A 23,837-nucleotide genomic window follows, 5' to 3' on the forward strand; every position below is an offset into this window, starting at 1 on the left:
ACTAGGAAGAGACACATGAGGACCGTATAAAGACATATAGACAAAGACATAATGAATACGAAGAGGAAGAAACCTACAAATTTATGTGAAGAAAAAATGTTTTCAGAGCCGTTAACAGACAATAAAATGAGTGAGGAGAGCCGTGTTTAAAATATTGTGCCGTTTTTATTTTTGTGTAAAAATCACACAGCTGCTAGTTGACTCTGCAGAGATACAGTACATCCATGCAGTTAAACATCTAGGATCCCACAGCCAAGAGAGAAGGAATTAAATAGAATATTCTTTCGCTGTTAGTCAGCAATTAATGCAAATTTACATATGAGTCCAAAAGTGTGTATCATATACAATATACAACACAGATCTGGGAGCAAATAGCATTCAAAATCCCATCAAAGACGCTGTTGACGATTGATTGCTTCTGCCTGCCTGGATTGCCTTAAGGGTTCGGGGATGAGGGGGAGCTGCTGTGCTAGCAAACATTTATCAATCCCACGTGACGGTTTTTAATAGGGTTTTAAATGGTATTAGTTCCAGGTCTGCTAACAACATAACACACTCACACACACACGCACGCACACACACACACACACACACACACACCAAGTACATCATCGTCCTCAACAGCAGAAAAAAGAAGGCGAGCCTTGATACAACAAGGGGGAAGTCAGTCAGCCGCAGCGGAGACCTGAACGCCAGTCGAGGGGAGTAAGGCTTTAGAAGAAGACTCTTCAAACACACAGGAAGCTCTAGGGACAAAACATTCATATTAAAAATAAAAGAATAAACCGAACAAGACAGGATATTTTAGCGTACTGGCACAAAAACCTTACAGTTTCCAGGTTGCAACCGAAGAAATAAAACTCAAGTGGTTCATTATTTTGTTTTCTTCTTAAAGCATCTTTAAATACACGTGAAAGACGACATGCAGGTTAAAAGAAAGCGAAGAGGGACGCAGCACATAAAAGAAGACAAGAGGAGGAGAAAGGAGGGGGTAAGTTCAAAGTGCAGTTGGGTCATTCAGGTCTCCCTTTCTGCTGACTGGTCTCCGTGTGTTAAGCTTCATCTACAACCAGCGAGGGTCGTATCTTGCAGATTTAGGGTGAAAGTGCCCTGATAAAAACACTGATCTGGAGTTTACTTCCCCTCTGGAGCCGGCTGGAGCTGGGGGAGAGGGGGGGAAGCGGACTGCTCGTCAGTGCCCACAGAAAAAAAAGGCAAAATGAATCACAAACGTACAGTAAATGGTGTTTTTTTTTGGAAGATCTAAGATACAAAAATCAGAGTATACTGCTCACACAGTTGCTACTATCATAGTACAAACAGCTAGGTATAGTTGGTGTGTGAAGATGTATCGCCCGTACTTGCATAGTGCCGACTGCTCGATTGGAAAACAGCTGAATTTTCAAACCATGTCAACTCTTTTCTGCACCGTCAGTTTGGATCTGTGCCGGGAAAAATCACAGCAACACTTCTTCATAAATGCCGCCCTCCTGGAGCCAAGCAGCTGGATTATCTTCAAACACTTCAAGTCTGTTTATTTTGACTACACGTTTTCTCATCCAGGTGAAATTAAAGACTGGAAATAACTGCAGAAAACCACGAATACGAGGTTTAAAAGGGAGGCGAAATGTTGATGCGCTTCTGTGAAGCCTGTAGGAAGGGTGAGGAGGTTGTTCCATTTTCTTTTTTCCAAGTCGAGGTGAGTGAGCAGAGTGACAGTTCAGTCATTTGGCATAAAGTTAAACTGTTCAGTCACATCAATCCCCAAACACTGTGTAACATGAAGAAAGGAGACAAAGCACATTCATTCATACACACACACACACACACACACACACGTATGTAGACTTCGAGGGGCAGTGAGAAGAGGGATGCTGTCACAGGATGAGTAAAAAAAAAAAGCCTTCACCTTGACGATAAAGCCGTAAGGCCTCATACAAACACACGCAGTGAGTCCTGTCCAGAAGCAGCCCAGTATGTTTTATGGAGAGACCAGCCGCACCAAACCCCAGTCAAAAAAACATCAATTTAAGGTTCCTTCCTTACTAGCAGACGTAGATTTCTGACGTAGATTTTCAAAGCCTCCAACATGCTGCAGCATCACTTTCTGTCACCTTTAACAGATTATTTTGCAACATGGGGATGTTCAGGAGGCAAATATTCCCTTTATAGACTTTTCTTTGATATATTTAAGGCAGAATTGCTTCAAGAGTCGCGGTTCCCACATTTGGTGTCCAGTTCGGAATAGCCATAAAAGTACTAGAGGAGAAGATTTGCTAACTTTCTTTCCCGGAGTTAAATAAAATAGTTGGAGCATCTAACTCCACCCTAAAACAAAAATGTATAACTCCCCTTTCTTTGCCTTTCTATGGTGGATAACAAACAAGAAGACTGCACCTTAGACAGTGAATTCAAAATGTACAGGTAGGTCTTGTATTGATCTTTGGACAGAGACAGGCTAGCTGTTTCCCCCTGTTTCCAGTCTTTATGCTAAGCTAGGCTAATCACTCAAAACAGAAACAGAAGAGGCTTTTTTCCCCCAAAAAATTTGGCTGATAGGAGTCGGTGCGGCAGAGTCTGTACTCCAAGAGAGAGAAAACATATTGGTGCTAGCCTCACGTAAGTCACTTAACAGGAGCACAAATACACAAGGGGTCACACACACACACACACACACACACACACGACGAACACACTGTCTTTTTCTTCAGTCATTCAGAGAGTAAAATAATCAGACACCAGCAGTTTGTCTTCCGACCACACTCGCAGTCAGAGCATCATGTCCGCCACTTCAAACCGTTTCTCAGTCCGCTGTCGTTCACCTCTCTGCAGAGGAGATTGAAAAGTGCCAGTTTGTAAAATCCCCCCCCTCCACACTCTCGTCACATCTTCACGGTAAGACTGCGCTCTCAGGTCCATCCGGTTTATGATTATTACGATGTGTGATTGAGCGGTAAGAGTTTTAACGGAGCACCCTGCAGCGGGCCGGAGCCTCCAGGGAAAGCTGAGATGGTGGAAGGATGGAGGAGAGAGGGATTCACACAGCCTTGCTTCGGATGAAAACTACAGGCGAGTTGTCCTCCTCACGTTGGTTAAAGGTGAGAGAAAGGTCTGAGCTGCTCCAGCTGCACTTCCAGGGATATCCTCTCTTCAAGCAGGTCCTGGAAAATTAGATTTTATAAGTGAATATTTTCATTTACTCGAGGAGAAAGAGTGAAAAGAGAACCTGCGTACCTTCAGCTGCTGCTGCAGTTCACTGTTAAGTCGTGCCAACACTGTGTTTGTCTCCTTGTTTCTTCTGATTGAAGCTTGAATCGCCTTTTTGTCTTTTCCTACCGACCTGAAACACAAATGTACACAGTGTTACTAAAACCTAACGCTTCGAAAAATAAAAGCTTAAAGTCGTTCCAAAGCCTTGTTAACTGGGTTTTTTCTACCTGGGGATTGAGGGCTGAGTGGCCAGGACAGCAGCTATGACGTTTGATTTCTGCGGGCCGTGTTGCTCGTCCTCCGGTCGCAGCTCATCTTCAGATTTCAACCTCCGGCGCACAGGTTTAGGAGGAGGGGCTATCGGACCAGACGAACCCTTTGCCTGATGGGAAACAAAACCAAAAACATTCATTCAATAAAAATATAACAAATGATTAAAAGCTCTCCTCCGTGTCCTTTCACTTTTTGTATACAAGGAACTTTTTTTGTCTAAGTTGTTAAACATAGCGGTGAATTATTATCAAATGTAATACAAGCTTAAACATGAAGTCAGTTAACTGAATTAACCAGAAACTTTTTTTAAATCTGCTGTTTTGAAAGTAATTTTAAGTTCTTATCAAGTAAAAAATATGGATTCCTGCATCTCAAATGTGAGAATGTGTTTCTTTTTTTACTCTTATTTGATAGTTTATATTGGATATCTTTTGGTCTTAGACTTTAGGATATAAGAATGATCAATCAGTGCTTGTTAACTTAATACAAACACTAATAATATTTTACTACTAATACAACTGATATGATAAATCCGACATGCAGCTTTCTTTTGGAAGTAATATGAGGAGGATGTTGACGTACAGAGTTGACAGCAGCTGGGGCTCTCTCGTCTGCTTGGCCGTCACTCTTTACTGTTCTTAAAGGGCCGGCTCCCTCTGAGGTCTTCTCGGCCTGAAGACACAAAAAGCGCATTAAAAACATTTATTTAAATGATGCTAAAAAGCAGTTGTTTAAACAGATAAGAAAGTTTAGAATCATGACTCATATCTGTAAAAGTTTTGAACATAGAACAGCCTCATAGGGGGAGAAAGGCAGGACGTTTTTTTATGTTTACGATGACTAAGAGAAAAAGAAACACACACTCTGGAGATAGCATCCTACCTGTCCAGGCTCACTGTGTATATCAGCCTCCGGCAGGCTGGAAGGCTGCTCAGATGCGGCGAAGGCCTGAAACTGACTGAAGTCAGCGAAATTTGGCTGCTGGGGGATCTGTTGGGGGGAGGTGGCTGTGAGCCCCGCCGCGCCTCCTGGTGCACCCTCAGCGTCAGAACGATGCCCGCTGTGTGGCAACGATGTCTAGAAAAAGAGAAAAGTGACTATTGATGCTGGTTTTATGACAATGTGATGGAGTGAGACTTTAAGACTCATATCTGGGTTTCATGTTGAGCTGTTTCCGGCTGTTTCCGTATGCGAGTCTTACCTGTGTGGGCAGAGGTCGAGGAGGCACAGCGGGCGGGTACGCTATCGTAGACGGTTGCGGTTGTCCTGGTGCAGACGTGGCAGCGAAGGTGCGGTTCATGTCGAGAGACGAGGAGCGAGAGTGAGAGGGGTGAGGCCGGGGAGGAGGTGGAGGCGGGGCGGCGACTACCTTGAGAGCCTCTGGAGACGTACCGGACTGAGACCTGAATACAAATGTTTAGGTTTCAGTTATTACGGACACACCCACTCTTACTAGTAAATTGCCTATAATGGCGTGTGAGCCGTAAATGACTTTAGAAAGTGTTTACAATGTAAGATATACAAAATTCAAAGGCACAGTACAGTACTCGTCCAAAAAAGTATAAAAACAACATAAACCTGAACAATAAAAAGGGGATTGAATCACAGAATGACCTCTGACCTTTGTCTTGTGATTGGCTCCTGGTCTGAGGTGAAGGAGTCTGAACTGCTGTAACCATCACCTTCAAGGCAGGAAACAAAAACCATGAATTACTGAATCAATATGGGAGAGGATTGAGGCCACATGTGAAAATGGATTTCAAGTAGGAATTCTAAATTAAAACACATTTTCATGACGTCCTAGTTCTCAGTACGTTGTGTGCAGACTGCTGATTAAGCAAATACGCAGTTTACAAAAAGAGGGAGCCATGAATCCATTATACTCCTTTGGCAATGTTAGTGTAGTTAGGCAAAGAGAGATTTCAGCACAATTTCTATGACATTAAAATAAGCAAAGGAGCATTGTGGCTCATGAACACCTACAGACTTAGAAGGAAAACACCATTTAATGTACACGAGTCTTTTTACTGTACTTGGGAAGCACCATGAGAATATGTTAAAAATGTTTTATGCAGTATTTTGTGGCTTTTGAGGGAACTAATTGAAGTCTGATTAATTGCCTCAAGTGCATAAGAAATCTAGAGGTCTGGATTTACAAAAGCAATGAGGTAACCACATCCCTGTAGCCAGCTTCACATCTCTGCCTGAGGCTAGCACCTCAAGGCTACATTAGCTGCTATTAGCATAACACAACCATTCTCCTAATGAAATGTTGGCAGTCTAGTTGCATTCTGGGTAACGCAAGGACTTTTTTTCTTCTTACAATTAAATATAATGTGTGGAATAACGAATCAATCGTCGGTGCATCGATTCTTTAGTCAGACATTGATTTAGGATTGCTACGCTACATAGATGCTCCTGGCACAGCAGCCCGTCCTTTACTCACCTACAGTGTTGGCGGCTACAAACATGGAGGCGGGTAATTTGGCTTCCTCGGCCAGTTCGGGAGGCTTCGCCAGCAGTGGACTGGTCGGGTGGTTGTGGTCTGAAGTTTGAGAAACAACAGGGACAGCAAATAGTTGAGTCTACTGCAGTCAGTTTCACAGGGTTATAGCAGAGACACAGCTATAAAGCCTGACCACAAAAACATTTCACAGCATTTTTTACGAATAATAAAATCCAGACTGATTATGTTTAATGACGCAACTTTCTGTTAGCTCATCACATAAGCCTGTTGGTTCATCAGTACTTCGCCCACGCTTCTCACGTAGACAGGGACACAATGTTCTTTGACGTACTGACTTTAGCATCAGGATGTTATCACACCAACCCGATTCAAGCCACTGAAAACAGATCTTATCTTTTAAATGTGTGTGTACATACGGAAGCCATGAGAGGCAAGTGAGGAAGAAAAAGTGTTTATGACTTAGAAACAGGAGAAAAGTTTTTGTCTGGATGGTTTTTCAAAGATTCTTTATTTTTCCAGGATAATTTGTTGTTTTCACACTGATTTTTGCCACAAGAGGCTGACAAGAGCGCCACTATCCATCCATCCATTATCTATACTGCTCTTATCTTGTTCAGGGTTGGAGCTTATCCCAGCTGTCATGGGCGAGAGGCGGGGTTACAGCCTGGACTGATCACCGGTCAATCACAGGGCTGACACACAGAGACAGACAACCTTTCACGCTCACATTCACACCTATGGGCAATTTTAGAGTCACCAATGAACCTAACGAGCATGTCTTTGGGCTGTGGGAGGAAGCCGGAGTACCCAGAGGGAACCCACGCATGCACGGGGAGAACATGCAAACTCCACACAGAAAGACCCCCTAAATCCGAGCCGGGATTCAAACTAGAAACCTACTTGCTGTAGGTCATCAGCACTAACCACTGCACCACCGTGCACGACTACTTATTAGATAGAACAGTGACAGTAAATATGGGGCTCTACCACCACTCTAGAGTGGGGGATGACATGCACCAAAGGACCACGAGTCGGAGTCTAACCCATGGCTGATGCATCAGGAATTTTGCCTCCATACACGGGGCGCCTGCTCTACCAGCTGAGCTAAACCAATGGAGAGTGTTTTTCTAACTTGCCTCTCAGGGCTTCCGTATTTTTTTTTCATAGTTGCTTTGAAATCATGTTCATTAGTGATTTGTAACCCCTCACCATGATATCCATAAAAAGAGTCAACCATGGAAGAGCTTTGCTGCATTAGCCACATTTTTCAATTGTAAATGATGATAAGAGTTCATCTCACCGCTGCCAGTCCTCTTCAGCTCCATCTCCTGCATGTGGATCTTACTGGGTGTCATCCTGATGGGGACCGGGTGGACGATGGCCGTGTCCTGCAGGACGGATGAAGGAGGTGAGAGACAGGCAGGTTTATGGAGCGGATGAGGTGCGATTCATAGAAGGAGACATGTTTGTAGTCCACAAAACTGTTCAGAGGACTTGGTTTGATAACAGCCCTGCCTTGTGTACTCAATGCAAACAAAGTGTGACATTGTGTTCGCCTCAATCGCAGTGTGTTCAAGAGTTCATTCAAGAGTTTGGGGATCTTTATTTTAAGGGATGACATGCAAAGAATTGACAAAACAAATTGTTCTTACTTACTGAACTACCAGACATTGTATAATACTTTAAATTAACTCCAACAACAGCAAAAGCTGCTCGCTCTCACTAAAGCATTTCTCATAATAATCCAATGATTGCTATCTAACAGTATTACACAAATCTTTTTGTCCATTTTAAAGCTGCTGTTTTTGATACTTTATTACGTGTCGCTGATAATATGTGCGGGCCCCGATCTGTGGAACACACTGCCCCTGATTATCAGATCTCCACCTCATCTCAGTCATTCAAAGGACAGCATCTTTCTTTTGGCTTCAAAACAATTTGAGTACTTAACAATGCAGTATAACAACTTTTATTTGTAATTGATCTTTTCTGCCTTTATTTAGAGAAAGGACAGTGGATAGTGTCGGAGACAGGGGAGGAGAGAGTGGGGATGACCCGCGGGATGAGTGCTGAGGGTGGGAGTCGAGCCCGGGGCCACTGCATCGAGGGCTGTAGCCTCTGCGTATGGGGCCTTGGCTTTAACCACTGAGGTAAACCAGGGCCCCCATTATATGAACTTTTAATTAAGTTACAGATCTGAAGACTTCTTTCACCACTGCATGAGCAAAATTTCTACCTGTATGTTTCTCAGTGAAAGCAGCTCATTGATTTGACCAAAGTAGGAGGAAAACATTTTTAAGGGGATATTTAATCTATGCCATGAACTCTGCCCAGAGCACCTTAAAGATGCACACTCTTTCAGTACAGCTGGCAACTTTTGGTAGTAAACAGACTCATTGTGCAAAGACATTAATGATCCAATTGCTGCTGTAAGGAGAAGAAAAGTACAGTTCCAGTAAACTGCAAATAACCACAGTTTTAAAGTACTTCCATCATTGATTAAATATTAAAAAACTGTCACAATCTGCAAATGCATAAGTGATTGGTGGATGTCACTGTAGGAAAAAGGTGATGTCCAATAGAAGCTAAGCCAGCCAAATCACAACACACTGACCACTGCTGATGCAGCAGACGGCACTTTGAAAGAACATCATGCACAGACAGAGAGAGAGAGAAAGAGAGAGTGAGAGAGAGAGAGAGACAAAGACTGATAGACAGAGAGATCCAGAGAGGGTTAATGTCTGTCCATTAATGGTGAAACCATGCATACTAAGTGATTGACTTACAGGGTCAGCTGGTGCAATGTTAGAGTCAAATTGGGTCAGAGTTTGTGAGCTGGAGGAGCGCTCGCTAAACGTCTCCCACTGCTGCAGGAGACAGACAGACAGTGAGAAAAAACATGTCAGTGAGCCAGTGCAGTGACATCACACAATTACATCATCAGCCTGAGCCTCCAACCGTGATGCGACATCGCCAGCCGTCAGTCAGACGACAAGGCGGCGATGCGGCATCATCAGCGAGCATGGGAACAAAACAAACATGGCTGACGTTCATACAGAACAGCAGGCTACCACCACAGTCCGAGGAGTGAAGGAAGAGGTGCTGGATTATCAGGAATTATGTTTGAGGATGAAGTCGAATCATGATGGATGGATAAAGAAAAAGCAACTTCACCAAATTTACCCTGAGCAATCAATCATGATACAACAAACGCAGCAAAAGCAGACAAATGTGGAGCTCACAGGATGTGTGGGAATACAAAAAGAGATCATGTGTGTTGTGTGCATGTTGGAACCTCGCTGCTCTGGTTCATCTCAGGCCAGGCCTGGTTGAGTGAAGGCATGGAGGGAGATTTGTTGGGGGTGACCTCCACCGGGGAGCCCGAGTACCCGACATCCGCAGTCTGCTCCGGGACCTCTGCAGGGAAAACACAAGACACAGGTTAGCCGGATTCCTTAAAGAGGGGGGTGTTATGCTGTTTCACATTTTAAGACATATATATAATGTTACAAAGTTGGATGGACTAAACATGGGTGAAGTTTCAAATCTGTCGGTACAAGTATGTTGGAGTAATCCCCAGGCTTCTCACACAGTTTTTTCTACACGCTGCACTTTGTGACGTCACAACGTGCAGCCTCAGCAGGCTTCGGAGAGCTGGCCAATCAGAAGAAAGTGGGCTTGTAGGGGGCGGGGTTTCTTAAGGGACAGAGCTGACTGAGACATTTCAGGCAGAGGCTGTATGAGGAGTTTCTTAAACTGTAAATTATGATTAGCTACTCCACAGGTATCACAGAGTGAAATGTGAAGCTTGAAATTAGCATAACACTCCCCTTTAACAAGAGCCAAACAAGCAAATACTGGGGGTCCTGATGGTAAATAAAGTATCTAGAAGTTTTCACTAATTTTCACAAATGTCGTGAGACTTCTTTCTTCAGGATGTTGCAGAAAATATAATTTATACTTAAAGAGGACTCAATATTATTTACCACTAATCTGGTATTCAGAGCAAGACAATGTAAGTCTTTAAAGAAGAAAACAGTCCTCCTGCATTGTGTAGAAGAAACACCAGATAGTGTTGAAAATCAAGCATTTTCAAGGATTCTATTTTAATTCAAGCGATTTCCTAACCTTGAAAACCTTACTAATAAAGTTAAGCATTTTCCACACACTGTACAAACCCTGTTTTAGCGACTTCACGGCACAAATAAGTCACTAAGAGGCTCGGGCCTAGTACTTGTCTGATGAAAAAGAAATCACTGAGATCGGAGAAAAGTTGATCAACTCATGATAACGTGTACAAACTCATTATGCAAGTATTAACAGTGATCAGAGAAAATAGCGGCGTTACGTAAGCATTTCCCCGTCCTTATCAATGTGACGCACCATCTCCTGACTTAATATGATCACACATTAAATTATATCATTAACAAACACCATCCGTCATACACACCATCACCTTAAATGACTAGAAAATATACTTTCTTAATTCATTCATGGCTCCTGTATTTGGGTTATTGCTACTGAATACTGCTCGACTTCATTCGCCTTTGGCTCTCTACTCAGATGAAACATCTTTATTTGCACCGTTACACACAACAGGGACAGATTTGGGGAACAAAGGGCAAAAAGAAGAAAAAAGAAGGGGTCAATTTATTTACTTTCAAATATCAGATTATATCCAATTTCTCTGAGCAGGTCACTAAAACAGTGTAGTGCAAAGTATAACCTGCTGCACCAAGGATTTAATATCAGAATGAACACTGCCTGCTTTGGAACAGCTTTTTGGCAAGCACAGGATGTTGCGATGATGCCAAACACTCAAACAGCATATTAATTTGCAAGATGGGGCTAAAAAGATTTAAATGGAACTTAAAACCCCCAAAATACAGAAATGATCCTGAAAATGTTGCTATGCTCTTAAAAATACAGAAAACAATAATCTTCATTACAAATGATTGTGTCCTCTTTTACGGTTCTGTGCTTAAAAAGCTATAAACAAGTTCATTGTGGTGGTTCAGCTATTCAGTGGATGTGGCATAAAGAGAGCTGCAGGAGCGTGCAGCAGCTCCATTATGGGAAGTACGGCTCAAGTAAGGCTATAATAAATGAACTACAACTACTGCAAGTCAGGCTTTGCACACTGCAGTGCTGTTACCTTTCAGGTTTTATGAGGCCTGGGGCTGAAAAATAGGGAGGAAGCGACAGAAAGAGAGAGAGAGAAAGAGAGAGAGCGAGAGAGAGAGGGGCTGAGTACCTGCTGAGTCATCCAGGTCAATCAGCTTTGGCATCAGGCTCTCGGGCAGCTTCTCGGGGAGGTCGTAGCCGTTCTTTCGGGCCACAACCAGGTGAAAGGCAGCGCAGAACTCGTCCAGGGTCAGCGCTCCGTCTTTATCAAAGTCTGACAGCTCCCTACAAACACATATTTGACTTTCAGAATAAACACTATTGCAACTTAAACTGCACCGGCACTTAGTAGAGCACTACATCACGCAGCATAAACAAAATAATTAAAGTGGTCGTAATTTGTTCCCACCCAATTCATTATTGCATTCAGTGGCTCTCCACATCAAGTGGAATAAATATGGACATAAATAGACTTCAGGGATCGTATCAACAGTAAACATTTCTACTGTTATCCTGGCGTGACCTACTAGAAGACTTTTCATATGAGAGTAAAAATGACTCACCAGATATGCGACAACTCTAAAATCGGTAGTTTTGATTTGGTGAAGAACTCTTTCGCGGCTGAACCTGTAACACACGGAAACAAGAGATCAGATGAATCCACAGAAGTCTTGTTTCTTGTGTTTTTATTTGTGTGCATTCTCCTACCAGGTATGAAGCCTGTGAGGTCTGGCTGGATGGTTTTGAACTGGTTAATATAATACTGTCTCTGCTCGTCTGTGATCTTCCACGGATCATCGTAGCCGCTGGACTGTCGCTGGATCTCATTGGTCGTTGCTGCTGAGGCCACTGTTCGTATCGTTGTGCTTTCCTACGGGAAACAACGAGGGACAGTTAGAGAAACTTAAAAAGAAGCAGCACTGATTAAAAAGATTACATATCTTGGCGCCGGTTTAGCCGGTTAAATCGGCGCCCATATACAGAGGCTATAGTCGTGGATGTGGCGCCCCCAGGTTCAACTGCCGCCGTCAGCCTTTGCCGCATGTCATCCCCCCTGTTTCCAACACTATCCACTGTCCTCTCTCAATAAAGGCATGAAAGGCAAAAAAACCCAATCCATATCTAAGTAGAACCAGTGATGTGCTGGTCACACACAGGAGCACCTTCAGTAGTAAACTGTTACCAACAAGATGCACTACATAACGCCACAGGAAACCCTTCCTTCCTGTCGCAATCACACCTCACCAGTGTTGCCAGACTGAAAAAAACAGTAATATCGTACTGCAGCTTTAAAATCATTGATCGTACTTGTGAAAAAAAAACTGATAAAGGGTCATAATACCACAATTAATTGCAAAACTATGCTCTGCGGACCATATCAATGTAACAACATGGAGGTCCTGTCCTTTGAACGAGACGGCACCTGTACACAATCATTCCTTCCTTTATTACCCTTCAAAATAAAAGCACCATATCCACACTGGGTGTCCCACTGTGTGCACATTCGCTTGACAACCTGGGGCAGAGAGAGCCAGCAGAAGAGCCACCAGAAGTTTATGAGGCTCAACATGACAGAACTCCTGAGACTCTTTTAGCTGTGCCACACTCTTGGTGCCGTTTTTGAAACAGCCATACACATCCCTGCGTAAATCCTCGCACATTCGGGGAAGCTGCTTGCAAGCCGCGCTCGTGCAAAGATGCAATGAGTGACGTATGCATCGCTGAACTGTTATTGTGGGTTTCTCTGAAAGGGCAACTGAGGGCAAAGTTATCGTACAAATACAATAGTAATCGTACATCTGGCTACAATGCACCTCACAAATCATCAACAATGAGAGCAGATGGAGACACGTCGTCCATCTATATATACAGCCGTTGGTTGTATACAATTAAACAGAAGTTAATTTTACACAAAACTATAAATAGAAGAACCAGAGAACAGATTTTTGCAGTGGTCTCTTAATATTTTCCAGAGCTGTATATCCAGAGATACTTCTAAGCTTAATCCAAAAGGGGCAACTGGACTTGGTTCAAGCTCTCAAGACGTTTCACCTCTCATCCGAAAAGGCTTCTTCAGTTCTAAACTGACTGGTGGACCGAGCTAGAAATATAAGCCTCTGCGAGCTTATTATATTAGAAGGACCATGACCTGGATGACTGAGAACCTTCACAGACATATCCAGAGATACATACATAATCCATACATGTATATGTATAAGCAACTCGCCAAGAAGCAATTTGACATATTAACAATTTATGATCCAATATGCTTCTTCACACTTTTGGCAGACTGAGACACACCAAAGCCCATCATCAAAAAGCATCTCAGCTAATCATGTTATTAGTCAAAAAGTCACATTAATTAATAGACACTAAAAACAGCATGATGCCTGTCTAACATTAGCCTCTGGGCACAGAGGCCATTGTTGTTCTTTGCTTTGTCACACAAGGCGCTTGTGTTCGAGTCTCTAACCGCTGGCAGATGACTGATTTGTTGTGGTTAGCGAGACATGCAGAGTCATGATAATGCTGTATTATCTCCTGTAGATCATTGGTGTAAGCTGCAGTTGAACATGTGTTCCTCAACTTAACATAAAAAAAGAGCGAGTGTAATGAAAGAGCTTTACAGGACTGTGCAATGTGAAATTTGAAGCTACGCTTTTGCACTAGCATCCGAGTTAAACAAATTATACCGGCAGAAGCGTAACACTGCTCTACCTGGACTGACGAGGGATGCATTGCTGGGAGCGCGCTGGATGGAGGCGTGTCTGCTGTGAAACTGACCCAACTTTCCTGACTCGGAGGAGGAGGCGAGTGAGACGACCACATGCCGTCACCGGTAACTGGAGCTGGAGGGAGGAGGAGAGAAGAGCATGAATCCCTCACAGCACAGATGAATACACTGCAAGTGGTAATCTTTCTCATTAAAGGACAAATGTTTCTGTTGAAAACATGTCAGACGATGGTGACACTGCAAGTTAACAGACCTATCTTGACAGCTTGGTTCACTAGGCCATCAGTCCAAACCCAAACATGCTCATTTTACTAATCGTAAATAAATAAAGTATTAAATCCTGACACACGATAATCTGGAATCAGATTAGTTACCATTTTGTGCTGATGAAAGCACAATGTCCTCTCTGTTCCCCTAATGACTAACTGCCATAACTGTCTGTCTCAGCAAACATCATTTATGTACAAGCTGCAAACACCAGGAAGTAACACAAACACAAACACAAACACAAACCGATCTGCTCCGCGATGACTCTTTCTGATAACAGCCACAATTTGTATCAACTTTTCTGCCAAGGCATAGTTTCACAATTTTGCTATTTTTTCTTTAAAAATGACTTCAAAGATTGATTTATTGTTCAGCACCAACACAAATAATTGACTCAACAGTTGCTGCATAACAACTGTGAGTGAGTTCATGATCATTTAAACTGTAGACTAACTCTAGATTCTAACTAGCAGAGATGGCAAGATGGCAAGCGGGGGCATTTTAGTGGATGAGAGCAGGGTGGTAAAATAAGGTGAGAAAACTGGCAATTAATGCAGGCCAAAGTTCAAATTAGAGCTGGGCAATAGATCGCGGTTTCTTTGTTATTGCATAAACACATCGCAGAAGTTTGAATTTATCGCAATTAATAAGAAAAAATATTTAATGTAAATAAGCCATGTTTTGACACTAAGCATGCAAAGATTTGACCTATTGGAGCCATGGGTATAATGGCCATTTTGATACGATCAGATGAAGCTAGCTATCAGCTACCCTCAGATCAATTTCGGATCCCATCAGCTATAGTCTGACGATATAGCCTCTGGGGACAACAGGGAACATGCTGGGGCGTGTAGCCAGCGGTTAGCGATAAACGACGCAGGCTGCTTTGGTAACAGAAAAAGAAACTGTTTTTCTTGTGATTTACTTTAAGTACCCTGTCTTGCCTTCGCCGAAATTTCAACATCAAGATGCAGATTGGTAAAAAGTAAACATGAAGCTTTGTCAGGTCTGTCCTCAAGAGGAGAACAAAACTACTTCTAAAATGCTCGTTTGTTGAACGGAGGTCAGATCCATTTCTGATGCATTCGAGGAAGTCTGGAAATCTGAAAGCTGAACGGCTTTCGTGACACATCGTCAAGGGCATGCAGATGTCTGTTTATAGAGATCAATAAGAAGCTAAATCATAGTCAGATGAATGCTGATGGGAGCCGGGATGTCATTACGGCAGATTACCGTCCGCCTGCTTTTGCTCTCCACACAGACTGTTTTCCTGCTGATACATGACTGGTCAATATTACTCGGACTACAAGCGTGGTACAAGCAAAAAGCAGTCCCGGAAATCCACGTCCCTGCCTACAGATTCTACATTTCTATGTAGAAACTGTAAATAGAGATTACCCTCAGATTAATTTGTGTCAATTTTGAAAAAATAAACAGCTTTGGATTCATTTTGGATTCAGGAAGGACATGTTGCAAACACATCTACTGTGTAAATCATGCAGAACAACAGATGGACTTAGAAACTCAAAGTTAAAGCTAAGATAGTTTCGTTATATTTCGCAATATTGAACAACATAATATAACATGAAGAGTTTTCTCATATCGTGCAGGTTTAGTTAAATATTTTTTCATTTGGAATTCACAACCAGAGGTTAAGTAGCTCCCTCATACAAGAAGATACATGAGATATCTGAAAAGGGAAGGATGCTAATAATTGCTGTAAATCGTCTGCCTGAATCCATAAATGCAGCATGAGTTTGGACTTTTGGGGAGTAGAAAAAGCCCACAGTTGCAAAGGAAAGAGATGCACTAGATCAATTAGAAAACAAGAGACTGCAAAAAGGAATGCAGCACAATCACCGTTTTAGCTCGTCATTGAAGCCAAAATTGTTTTTGAAAATGAAACTTGTTTAACCTGAGCCCTAGAACATGGCATTACTGTTAAAAGATGACTACTCAGCAGCAGTGGGTGAGTGGTTGTTACCCGCTTGCGGTTCTCTGAACTGCGTCCACACTGCTCCAGTTGCAGCCACCACCGGCTGTCTGTCTGCGTTTCCTCCGCTGTGCTGCCGCTTGTGTTTCCTCCACGAGTGAGGGGAGGTGGGGGGAGACTGGTGAGGGGAGACTACCGGGGACGTCGGCTCAGGCTGGTGACACACATAAAAACAATAAAACACATGAAATATACATGCAGATGTAGAATGTATACATCCAGTACGCATGTAAACAACTGCAGATTTAATGGCGACAAACGTCTCCAGTCATGCATCTTTTAAAATCTGAATTTGACGGTGAAGAAATGTTATGGGTTTTCACTTTCAGCCCCCATCTCAAATATTCCAAGCCAATAAACACTACTACTACTTCAAAGCTCTTTTTTAATCTGCTCATCACAGATAGGGCTCGTTCGAGCAGACAGCGAGTGAACATTTCGCAATAGAAGCAAATAGATAATCATAGAGGAAGAGGTCTACATAACTGACAGGCAGCAAAAAAAAAATACTGCTGCTGGTTTCAGGAAAGGAACGTCAGCAGCAGAAATGTCTGAGTAACTTGAGCAAAACATTCTAAAACATGAGCAGGAACAACACAGGAAACACAACATTATTCCAGCGGCATATCTCGAGTGAGCAGTGATAGCTGCAGAGGAAGAAGTCCATATTAAATGCAGTTGCAGGAATAAGTTCAGGAAAAGAGGACTGTTTTTTTCCTTTAAACTTCCCAAAAATCCCAACCCAATCCCTTTGTTTTGTTGTCTTCACACATATAAATACATTTTATATCAAATTTGTATGTAATTATAAGAAAAAAGTACAAAAGAATGTGATAGTTTAAAACATTAAAAGACTAAAATGACAGCTCTTTCTTGTCTAACTGAGGAAATAACTGACCTGTGGTTCTATGGTGGGCGCATGGGCCTGGATGACCTCGTGGACAGGAAGTGAAGTGGATGATGGTGGACCTTTCTTGTTCTGGAGGCCCCGACCCGGTGGTCTGGGTATTACCGCGGTGGCAGAGGGCGGGTACAGCCCCTGACTGTCTGTGTCCTGGTACAGCGCCGCGTGCCTCGCCTCCGCCTCGTTCTTCCCCACAACGAACCTGGGCAGCGGCAGGTCTTTGACTGGAGAGACAGGAATCCATTGGCAGGATTAACGAACAGATTTGTTTCCTATTGATTTTCAGGCGCTTTAATGCAGTTAGCTTAAAGACTGAAATCACTCTTCATTGCACTAAAACCGTCTAACATCATCAGTCTGTCATGTTCGGTGGATTTTGTAAGTTATTTTGAGCTGATGAGGCCGGATGAAGGAAAGTGGCTTTAGAAAAAACAGTCAGCTCATCTGCTTCTCAGCTCTTCAGTTATTCACAGCCTACGTTTCCCAGCATGGACAGGGATGAAGCATGACCTTGTTGCAATCAGCTGTGATTTATATGTGTTTATGAAGAGCGCCGGGCTGCTTCCCCATAATAAAACGTGCACTGAATGCTTTTGAAGACACTGTAGCTGCAGTTAACAGTGTGTTTATCTCCTCTACACTGGAGACTGTGTGATGTTAATATCAGAAGTAAATAGGTTTAACTGAATTACAAATGTCTTTATACTCAAATGCTGCATGTTTTAAACAAATGTACAAATTTTATTACAATATTTCAACACTGTAGCAAAAAGACAGCCGATGCAAACCAGCCTTCCAGCTAATCTGGGTGCATTCATGTCTGTTTGAATGTTTTAAAATGTACATTGTCTATTTTCAAATAAAGAAAAACAAGACATAAAAAAGTGTGCATTATTGGTGTGCAACAGAAATAACAAAACTGTGATTTTTTAATGTATTTTTCAAGATTTGTTTTTGCATTTATTGAGTAGGACAGTGGATAGATTTGGAAACGAGGGAAGAGAGAGTGGGGATGACATGCAGCAAGGGGCCAAGGGTCAGAGATCAACCCTGGGCTGCTGCGTCGAGGGCCGTGCCTCTGTACATGGGGGGCGCGTTTTAACCGCTGGGCTAAACCGGCGCCCCAAAAACATGACATTTTTATAGTGTTATCTCCTAGTTTGTGTTAGTATAGTGCTTCTTAGGAATGCTACGGAGTAACTTTACACAAATAAATGACAAAAACAAAAATACAACAATAAAATAAGCAAGGCAGGAATAAGAGACACAGAGAGGTGACAAAGCTGTAGGACAAATAAAAAAGGGAATCAAGCCTAGAAAACACTGAAATTACACCTATCAATGGTGTATTTATGATGCACGCAACCATAACAATATATATATATTAAACCTGACTTGCAGTGACTTTACTTGCTTTAACTTTTTCCATAATCGATCAATAGTGGGGGGGTTTTCAGCACAAATTCCAAATATTTGCTGGTTAAAACATATTAATTATGATGACTTGCTGCTTGTCTCTTTGTCAAATGTAATAGTTTATCAAACATGTTTCTGTTGTGAATATTAATAAGACAAAACAAGCCTTTACAGACTCTTAGAAGTTGTGACAGCAACTGTTGGACATTTCATGGACTAAGCCACAACATGAATAAACACCACATTGATCCTTAATGAAAATAATCATTAATTGCAGCCTTATAAACGCATGTCACATATATAATACGTTCACAACCTGAAGTTGATCAGCCTGGTTATGACGGACACACAATCTATTGCTGGCCTGTTCACAGTGAGCAGCAGACATGTGGGTTAAACAGTCCTGAATACATGAAGCAGAAAACACACAACCAATATGTGCTGTTGACTGCCTCTAAAATACACAGCAACTGAAACAACGCTTTATTCATACTATACAATGCTTTTCTGAACGCTCCCTATTCCCCCTCGAAACTTGACGCTCCTGACAGGCTTTAAGAAAACAACTTTCAAGGTAACATCTACCTCAGAGAGAGCTTTATCCACAGAAGAGAAAGACTCAAACATCCCCAAATCTAAAAAGCATCACATTGTACATCCTGTCCATCTCACGACGAGGAAGTGGCCTTTGTGCTTCCTTTTATTTTTCATCAAATTATGAAATCATTCCAGCAACTTCATGTTGCAATATGTCAGGGCAAACAAGTAACCTCGTGCACTGAAGCTGCATTCACTTCATAACTGTGAAAATCTTCCCCTTGTTTTCGAGAAGAGTCGCTCCAAAGACAAACAGAAAAATGCTAATTTTCCAGTAAAAGCCTCGAGCGCTTCGACTACACTCCTCAGTCAACATAAATAGAAAGCTGTTTGTGTGTGTAGTTATTGTGACGCACCTGCTGACACAAACATTGGGCTAATTACACCTTTGTCCTACATGAACAATATTTTTCTCATCTGCACACATTATGAGCAGTTTGGGGTTCACTGTCCTGCTCAAGGACATTTTAACATGTTGACAGAATAAGGTCGGGATCAAACCACCCACTCTAAGATCAATGGCTGAACCTCTGTACCAACTGACAAGGATACACCTAGACACGCACTGGTTGGACATTTTGAGCATCTAACAGAAAATAAAAAAACATCCTTTGAAGTATTTTCTATAATCAGTTTTGATATTTAGACCACCTCTTGTTAGGCGACACAGACCGCATTCATCCGGACTCAAAGTCTCTAACACAGCCCCTTGCTTCCCGTCTCATGACCTCCTCAAATTCATTAAGCCATAATCTCCAAAATAAAAAAAAGACTTTGGCCACCCTGGCAATACAAGGGGCTTTGTGTTAAACAGAAAAGTCCAGTGTCTTAGAGCTGGGTATGTTTCTTTTCTTTCTTGTGCGAGAGGTGGTTCTGAAGTGAGATCAAACTCACCCGAGTTGAGGCTTTCCACCCTCAGAGGCAGACCCGACTGCGCGATGGCGATGAGCTTCAGAGCGATGTAGAACTGGCTCCGCCCGAAGTGACCCAGCCGAGTGGCTCCACACAGCTCTGTGATCTAAACCCACACACACACAAGGACACGGAGGAACAGTTAGCAACATTGTATTTATGTTAAACTCTGATATTACATAGAGAAGACAGTCATTTCCCCGTTAGTTCATACATTTAGCACAGAGGAGTTAAACAAGAAAATAATGGCCAACATTTAGGGTTTGCTTTAACAAGAGGTTGAATTGCTTTCCAATCAGAAGTCATAAGACACTCTGTAAACACTTGACGTATTGTATTTTACTTCTCCAAACACTCATGATGATGCAGTGAACATGCTTTAGTTTACAGATATGGCCCACGCTCCTAGAGCTGTGAATTTGCAAGAATCTAGCAATCAATACAATACGATATTTTGCAATTTCCTTCGTCTAATTTTAGGAAAACTGAAGATCTGAGAGAACGTTTAGGAACAGTGGAGTCTGCATTTGTATTAAAATGGTGCCTGTAAAAAACAACATGAAAGCATGACTCTTTGTGCATCCCAACCAAGGAACTTTAATGACCCAAAAATCTTTAAATGTATTACAATCCGTGCAGCATTTTTTCATAATTGATTCAGTGTCACAGAACATAATATTGCGATGTATCAATATTTTCCTACATCCCTAAAAGCAACACTCTATTTATCCTGTTCATTGGCAGACGCTCCGAGGGTCTGGCCACTGATAATCCTGATTATCACATATTTTGTTGTACTTGACGTCCTGTTTAGCAGACTTTGTACAAACTGGCAGATTTGGGCAACATCAAAGTTCCTACAAATTGTTTCAAATGTGCACAGACAGACACATAAAGCAGATTATGCATTTTTGGTCTTTGTGGTTGATTTATACAGATGGAGTCAAACTTCATAACATTCACATGATTCTTCAAGTGTGAGTCCTTCAATACCAGGAGCCCGCCACAGCTGACTGATCCCTCTCCTGCTGACAAAGGACTTCTTCTGAGTGTGTGTGGACACAAAGAAAGCACCAGTCGCTTTTCTCAGCCTGTTACAACATGACACTGTAGCTGTTGTATGCATCTCACAGGCCGCTATCTCCACAGTGTACTTTTTGGAAATGGGGGATTACAACACTGGCTTATTCTTCCAACACACAGCTCCCCTTGTTGACCTTGAGAGGGGTTCTGACTCACAAACTGCAAATATTGGCCTGTTGAGAGACCTGGAGTCACTAGAAAAAGGGCTGCTGTGGTATGACTGGATACTCGGAACTTATATAGTTAGCAGTCAGAGCGAGGACTGTCATGGCTGGGTGACTGTTAGGGCTGCATATTAAATCACAATTTCATTGTCATCTCAATGTGAGCATGCGCAATAAAAACACATCTCTAATGACTGTCTTTATAGCATAATTAACAAAAGGCTTTGTCAATTTGGGGTTAAGGAAGACCTTTTGCTGAAAAAGTAAAGCACTTCTGCTTTTTGGAAATATTTTGGATTCAGTAGAGACCTTGTAACAAAGACAGGAACTGTGTAAACATATGCAGAACGGAATAAAGACATAGGAGCTGTAGGTTAGAGATAACATTGTCATTATAATATTGGTTAATTAAAGGCAAATAGTATTGTCATTGTTGTATAACAATGTTATTGCACATTGCAGATTTTCCTCATATCATGCAGGCCTAGTAAAAATATCACAAACATTATAATCTGATGTAGCAAGTGTGTCTGTGGGTTAACACGTTTTCAAGGTCTGTGTAAAGGCTGGGTTGTAGTATTTTTGAGACACTAAATGACAGTTTTTATAAATCACACTGGCAGATAGACACTGTGTCATTGGTCTGCATTTCCACCATGTCAGCTCAACATGACAGATTTTGATGGAGTGAGTAGACAGGAAAGAGTGGGCAGTAATCTGAGGAAAGGGGCTTACCAGGACATTATTTGCCATTATGAACATTGGTCGCTGTTTCTACAAAAATATACTTAATGAGCAGACAAAGCAGCTTCTGCTATATGTATTAGATGATAATATGGGCCATTCTTTTCAGCTAAGGTTATCTCTGTGACTTGGCTGCCCATTCTCTTTGGCTAAGGCTAACATTAGCCAGAAGAAGGTGTGTCTCTTTTGCTGCGCAGCATTGCTAACTACCGAGGCTAACCATAGCTTTACTGGATGACAGGTCAGCTCTGACAGCTAGGCAACTTTGTGAAACACTCATTAACAGTGTTATGTTTCGGGTGTAGCCTCACAGCCTGGTGGAAACACTTTAAAACAGGCAGAAGCTGGTGCTAGCTTACCTGCAGGACAACTTCGCTGGGTAGCTGGGCCGCCCGGAAAAGGTCAAGAACTCTACCATTTGAAGCCACTTTTTTGGTGTTGTCCGTGTCGCAGTAAACGAACAAATCCGAGTAATATTTCTGCTCGATATCACTCAGCGTTAGACTTTCCATCGTAGCACCAGTCGACCCTGAAAACCAGACTGCTTGGCTGTTGATTAGCCCTTAGCCAATGGCTGGGGCAGGATCCAAAAAACGGGCGAGACTTCAGGAACTCAGCTAACGTCACCGCACGCGCTAACGTTAGCAGTAATAATGTTGACTAGTTGTCGTCTTACCCCACTTCCTGTAAGAATCCTTAATACTATCTGTTGACAAAGAGACCTGATCACCATTCAAACATTAAAATAAGGGGTGCTTCCATACAGTTAACCACTTAGTTAACTTGTTGGGCCAAGTAGCCAACAGCTGGCTAGCAGAGCAGCGAGCTAACAGCTACCTTGAATCAAAGTCAGCGGCACTAACGTTCAGCTAACTAGCAAGTCGCAAAGTGCGTCCCCCTCCTCAACCGGGACATCAACCGCGTTAATATCACGGAATAACACTTCTTCTCCTTTAAATCCGTGATGGGGTGGTGCCTCTGCTCTGCACTGGAAACAAATTCCTCAGCTGGGCCGTTAGAAGTAAAGTTTCATGGTCTTTGGGCTCCTTCCTCTAGTAATCTTAGCCGCCATTCCTACCGCCAGCGTCAAGGCAGTCAGAGCTAGAGTTGAACTTCCGGTAAGATTTTTCAAATTAAAACAACCGTTTATTTAATAGAAAAGAATAGAGATTCTCAAATAAAGGTGAAATATACAATATAAAGTATATAGAGGTGAAATGCCAAGAGACAGTGCCTAATATAATAACATGTGCACTTAACCTCAAAATATGGTATTTTCACAGGCTGCCTTCCTCTATGGCTGAAGTAAATGTAAGTATAACAGTGATGGCTATATTAACAACCAGGAGTAAAATGTGCATTTCTCTATGGGCTACAGAGCTTCATGAGGTTTTTGAGGAAGCTGGATTACGTTATATATACAGGAATAATTTACCATGCAGTGTGAACACAATTAGGAAAAATGTATTTGCTAGATTTGAAGAAAAATGGTTGAATGGATCTTGTTAAAACCAAAATTACTAACATGTATCCAAATCAAGCACATTTTTTGTACTGAACCTTATGTTGCAGCAAACTTAACCAAGAGTCAGAGGTATTTAGTGGCACAGTTGATATATTATTATATACGCATATTGTTTATGCATGATACAACAATAATAATAGAATCCCATCAAATCAAATCAAATCAATCAAACCATGCAAAGTTGGCACATGTGTCCAAATGCCCCACAACCATTATTAAAATAGTTTAGGCTAAATTAATATTGCAATTTCGGCCATTCATTTTAACCATTAAAGCTTCACGCCTTCTTTTGTCTGTGTGCATGCACATTTTCTAAATTGAAATGGTGCATACTCCTAAGAAAATCTGCATTTAACTAAAAAACCATCAGCCAAGGGTCAAGTGGGGACCCATATCTTATTTCCCCCTTTCATCTAATCTAGCC

The 23,837-nt window shown here is 42.1% G+C and overlaps 1 protein-coding gene across 4 annotated transcripts; it reads right to left on the reverse strand.

Moving 5' to 3' along the window:
* Window positions 1–163: 163 nt before the first annotated feature.
* On the reverse strand, window positions 164–22,952 carry reps1 (RALBP1 associated Eps domain containing 1). Of its 4 annotated transcripts, none has more exons than XM_069657156.1 (19): window positions 22,248–22,952; window positions 19,880–20,003; window positions 16,967–17,196; window positions 16,060–16,222; window positions 13,859–13,923; window positions 11,783–11,945; window positions 11,638–11,701; window positions 11,205–11,359; window positions 9,246–9,367; window positions 8,737–8,817; window positions 7,251–7,338; window positions 5,930–6,028; window positions 5,105–5,165; window positions 4,685–4,886; window positions 4,366–4,560; window positions 4,066–4,155; window positions 3,438–3,592; window positions 3,235–3,340; window positions 164–3,161 (listed from the first exon to the last, which is right to left on the reverse strand). In XM_069657156.1, exons 1-19 carry the CDS (start codon window positions 22,398–22,400, stop codon window positions 3,093–3,095), a joined length of 2,385 nt encoding a protein of 794 aa, XP_069513257.1. In that variant the 5' UTR covers window positions 22,401–22,952; the 3' UTR covers window positions 164–3,092. The 4 variants fall into 4 exon arrangements, with proteins under 4 accessions (XP_069513257.1, XP_069513256.1, XP_069513254.1 ...); XM_069657155.1 differs by having other exon boundaries at window positions 8,737–8,814; window positions 13,793–13,923; XM_069657153.1 differs by having other exon boundaries at window positions 13,793–13,923.
* Between the last annotated feature and the right edge of the window lie 885 nt (window positions 22,953–23,837).

This window comes from Semicossyphus pulcher, unplaced genomic scaffold (genome assembly GCF_022749685.1).
Source record: "Semicossyphus pulcher isolate SPU_LCO1_2020_fin unplaced genomic scaffold, fSemPul1.0.p SCAF_11, whole genome shotgun sequence".
Classification (NCBI taxonomy): Eukaryota; Metazoa; Chordata; class Actinopteri; order Labriformes; family Labridae; genus Semicossyphus; species Semicossyphus pulcher.